The 4149-nt window shown below is 49.6% G+C and overlaps 1 protein-coding gene across 1 annotated transcript in view; it reads right to left on the reverse strand.

Moving 5' to 3' along the window:
• LOC119429340 (thyroid adenoma-associated protein homolog) overlaps positions 1-2367 on the reverse strand; it is a gene marked incomplete at its 3' end in the record, with an annotated part of 8224 nt that extends 5857 nt beyond the window's left edge. The window contains exons 1-5 of the mRNA XM_037696988.1: positions 1779-2367; positions 1535-1689; positions 1309-1464; positions 1108-1218; positions 911-1034 (exon numbers count right to left, since the gene is read on the reverse strand). Of these exons, the coding sequence (XP_037552916.1) occupies positions 911-1034; positions 1108-1218; positions 1309-1464; positions 1535-1689; positions 1779-2367 (1135 nt within the window). The remainder of the gene's footprint in view (positions 1-910; positions 1035-1107; positions 1219-1308; positions 1465-1534; positions 1690-1778) is intronic.
• Between the last annotated feature and the right edge of the window lie 1782 nt (positions 2368-4149).

Genomic DNA, 4149 nt, shown 5'->3' on the forward strand with positions numbered 1-4149 from the left:
CAACAAAGTCCATGCTCAATAATCCAGGTATACAATCCAACATTTTTTAGTCAGGTCATCTGGACAGTTTCTTTTTTTTTTTGTGCTGAAACGTTTCACCTTCCATCCAGAAGGCTTCATCAGTCAAGGAAACGCACAACACAAAACTGATTCTTCCCCCAACAGCTTACTCCAAAGTGGAACAAACCAGTTATGTTGGTGATAAGATGGTCTCTTTGTCACGCCCCCTCCTCCATTGCCGGCCCTCTTCCTTGTTGACAGTCGTGTCAAACTGGTTGAAAACAACAAAGTCCATGCTCAATAATCCAGGTATACAATCCAACATTTTTCAGTCAGGTAATCTGGACAGTTTTTTTTTTTTTGTTTTTTTTTACAAGAATGATGTGATTGCTTCTGGCACTCTTCTGGTCAGACCCCCCCCCCCCCCCCCAGTGGTGTCATATTCATCTGGAAAAAAATCAGATACACCCTGTCTGTTAAAAGATTTTGGGGCGCTTGGCAGCTTTTTATGTTGTATGTGGAAAACTGGTCAATGCCTGTTTGTGTGTGTGACTGATCCGGTGTGGGACTTCTGTGCTTTGTTCTTGTTTGTATGTTCAAAAACCAAAAAATCAATAAAAAAGACTGTTAAAAACAATTCCTCATCATTCTTCAGGTGGTTCATGTTCAGATTCATGTTTCGAGGATGAAGTCAGAGCTGCTGATGAGGAGAAGAGTCAGATCCAACACACCTGGAACACTGCAGACAGGAGACACGTTTCCAGAGCATCGTTTAACAACCAGACTACAGAGGTCGCAGCAGGAGGAGCAGAAGACAGAGAAGGAGGAGGAACAGGAGTAGGTGGAGGAGGAGCAGGAGGCAGAGGAGGAGCGGGAGAAGGAGGAGCAGGAGGAGGAGGAGGTAAAGTACCAGCAGAGAAGGTGAAGGTCTGAGCCAGCAGGTTCAGTAAGTTGAGCGTCACGAGGAGTTTGGAGAACGGAGCTCCAGGGAGCAGCTCCTCCAGCAGCTCCTCAACCAGCCAGCGCAGGAACTCCTGCAGACAGAACACAGTGAGTCTCCTCCTCAGTCCACGAGGATCAGCTCTGATCTTAATTGCTGTGGGGTACCCGGTATCTGTGGAGGGTTTGCTGGTCCTGGTCCCTCTGGTCCTGGTCCATCTGGTCCTGGAGCAGTCTCTTCTGCAGCAGCTGGGTGCTGTCTCTGACTCTGCAGAGTAGCTGTGAAGAAAATGTTAGAATTTAGTGTTTCTTGTCAGAACCACAGGACCCAGGTCTCAGAACCACAGGACCCAGGTCTTAGGAACAAACCTTCTTCATGAGGCCGACACTCTGCTGCCTTACGCCCGCTGATTGGTTGTTAAGGTTCGCTGGAAGGAAGTGGCGGATCAGGTCCATTTCCTGTGAGGCCAGAACCTCTGTGCTCCGGTGGCTCTCACACACCAGTCCCAGAGCGTCCATCCTCACCTTGAGACAAACACGATGACCAACAGAAAGACCCCAGAGGACGTGGATTCAGATGAAGGATGAGACTCACCTGGTCCTGTTTGTGGATCAGAGCCTGCTGTAGCAAGGAGACCGGTACCAGTCCCCTCCACTGACCCCTGTCGGTTAACGTCACCACACCCTGGGTCCGGGCTGCTCTCAGACACAGGATCAGGGCTCCCTGAGGCCCCCGGCTGCCTGAAGGACCTGAAGGGATTAAAAAGAACACGGGTCTGACGAGGTTCTGGTGACATGGAACTTCAGGTATTCTGAGGGAACGCCAGCGTTTCCTGGACCTGCTCTGCAGAGAAGAGGATCCTGCAGAACCTGCATCATGTGGGCCAGGCTGGATGGGCTGCAGCGAAGCAGCTTAGGCAGGATGTAGTCTAGGATGTAGGTATTCTGATCCGGTTTTGTGAGGCACAGAACATTTAGCAGCGGGGTCACCCAAGTTTGGTGCCACAGCTCCAGCCAGTTCTCAGAAGAGCCTGACAAAGCCTCCAGCTGCTCCTTGTGGCTCAGGAACAGCTTCTCCAGCAGATCACTGGCATACGGAGCCAGGGTCTGGTCCCCCATCAGGCTCAGGAGGTCTGAAGGCAGCTGGGGCTGGACATTCAGCAAGAACCGGGCTCCATACAGCTCCACCAGGCAGCCCAAAGAGCCATACTTCCCCCTCAGTTGCCACTGCAGGCTCAGCAGGCTGGAGGTGAGCTCTGTGACGTATGGGTCCTCTCCTGGGTCTCTGATGGTGCGCTGATGTAGGAGGAGCAGGTTCCGGAACAGGGTGCAGGTCTGATGGCGAACTCCATCCAGAGGATGTTCCCAGTGGGAGTAAATGTGCTCCAGCAGGTGTTTCTGGAGCTCAGAGCCTCCACCCAGGGACATCTGGAGACTGGGGGGACAGAGAAGTGTCTCCTCCTGAAGACAGTCCAGAGCAGCACTGCTCCACAAGGTCAGGCCCCGGGCCACCACCATGGCGGTGCTGGACTCCTTTACACTAACAGGAAGACAAAGAGGAACTTCATGGCTCTGGATCTTTAAGTCTCATGATTTATTTAAAACACTCACCTGACGTCCAGGTCCAGCAGAGTCTCTGGGACCAGCAGCAGCAGTTCTTCCCACTGTGGTCCTGCGAGGGCCCCTTTCCAGTTCAACATGGCAAGAGCTCCATGACAAATATACAGAGAGACACCTGGAGGGTGTCTTCTGGACCACAGACTGGCACAGGTCTGCCTCAGCCAGTCAGGAGCTGAGTCCAAACCCTGATCTGAACCCCTTAGTAAACTGCAGACCTGGATCCACCAAATCCACAATCAGAACCTTACAAATCCCTTATTTAGACTGATCTGTGGCCCCCTCTCAATGTGCTTCCATCATCACAACATAAAGAATTTAAAGGTAGTTTAATTTGTTTCTTCCCCAGAACTTCAGGTTTGTTTCAGAACTCACCACAGAAGCCACCTGGTCTCCAGATAACAAGACAGTTCGAATCAGCAGAACCATAGCCATCCCTGCAGTGCTCTGGACGGATTGAATGAAGTCCGCTACAGGTGGAGACACAAGACAAGAAAAACTCACGTCCTCTAAAAGTTACTTTTTCTGTTCACATAAAGACTTGTTCTTACCATCAGTCAGGATGTGGATGTAGCAGCTCAGAAGACCGCCCAGCATGTCTTCTGGCTTCCTGAGGTCCTGATCTGCCTGCAGAGCTCCACTGAGCAAGTCCTGAGACCTCTGAAGGACCAATATGGAGGTCTTCACTGCAGCAAGGCACGACTGCATCAGCTGGGCTTGAGCAATATGACGGCCTGCAAGACCCCTAAGAAACCAGCAGGGGTCAGCAGGGACACACAGACCAAATACCCCCAATAAATCAGCAGGAGTCAACAGAGACCAAAGACCAGAACCCAGAGAAACCACACACAGAAACGTAAAACAAACTGGAAATGAAGGTTTACAGAACATTACAGAAACTGGTTTCCTTTCTTCCTAATGAGTCTAAGGATCATGTCCACAGTCCCTCCTGAATGTCCTCCAGACCTGAGGTCCGCAGTCCCTCCTGACTGTCCTATTTAAAGATTCATAACTGGCTGTGATTATCGTACCCACCACTGCACACTGTATTCACTGGTTAACTGGACATCATTAACTTCACGCAGACTCTCTCACTGGTACATTTTCATCTTTAAATCACTTCTTGGTCTGCTGCCTTCATACATCTCCTCCTACATGTCTCTGTGTGAGTGCAGCTACAGCGTGCGCTCTCAGGACATCATTACCTGCAGTGTTCCCTCAGTGAGGACTGAACTAGACAAAAGGACCTTCTCCTATTCCGCTCCTGTTTCCTGGAATATCTTGTAAAAAGATCTGAAGCTCTCGACCTTTGACCTCTCTAAGTGTCTTTAAGAATCTGTTGGACTCCTGGCAGGGACCAATGCTGACATGTTCCTGTTTTTAGTTTTCTACATTTGTCTTGGAATCTAGCTGTTTTTTGTTTTGTTACCTTTTCCTTTTAGCCATCCTATTTGTTAAAAAAAAAAAAAAAACCTGCGGTATGACTTTTTATAACTGTTTATTGTTGTTGCTGTTGTCCATTGTTGTCATCTTTCTTTGTTGAAATCAGGTCTCTCTTGTAAATGAGTCCTCGAGGCTCAATGGGATTTACCT

Source organism: Nematolebias whitei, unplaced genomic scaffold (genome assembly GCF_014905685.2).
Source record: "Nematolebias whitei isolate Nwh7 unplaced genomic scaffold, NemWhi1 Nwh_scaf_549, whole genome shotgun sequence".
In the NCBI taxonomy this organism is placed as follows: domain Eukaryota; kingdom Metazoa; phylum Chordata; class Actinopteri; order Cyprinodontiformes; family Rivulidae; genus Nematolebias; species Nematolebias whitei.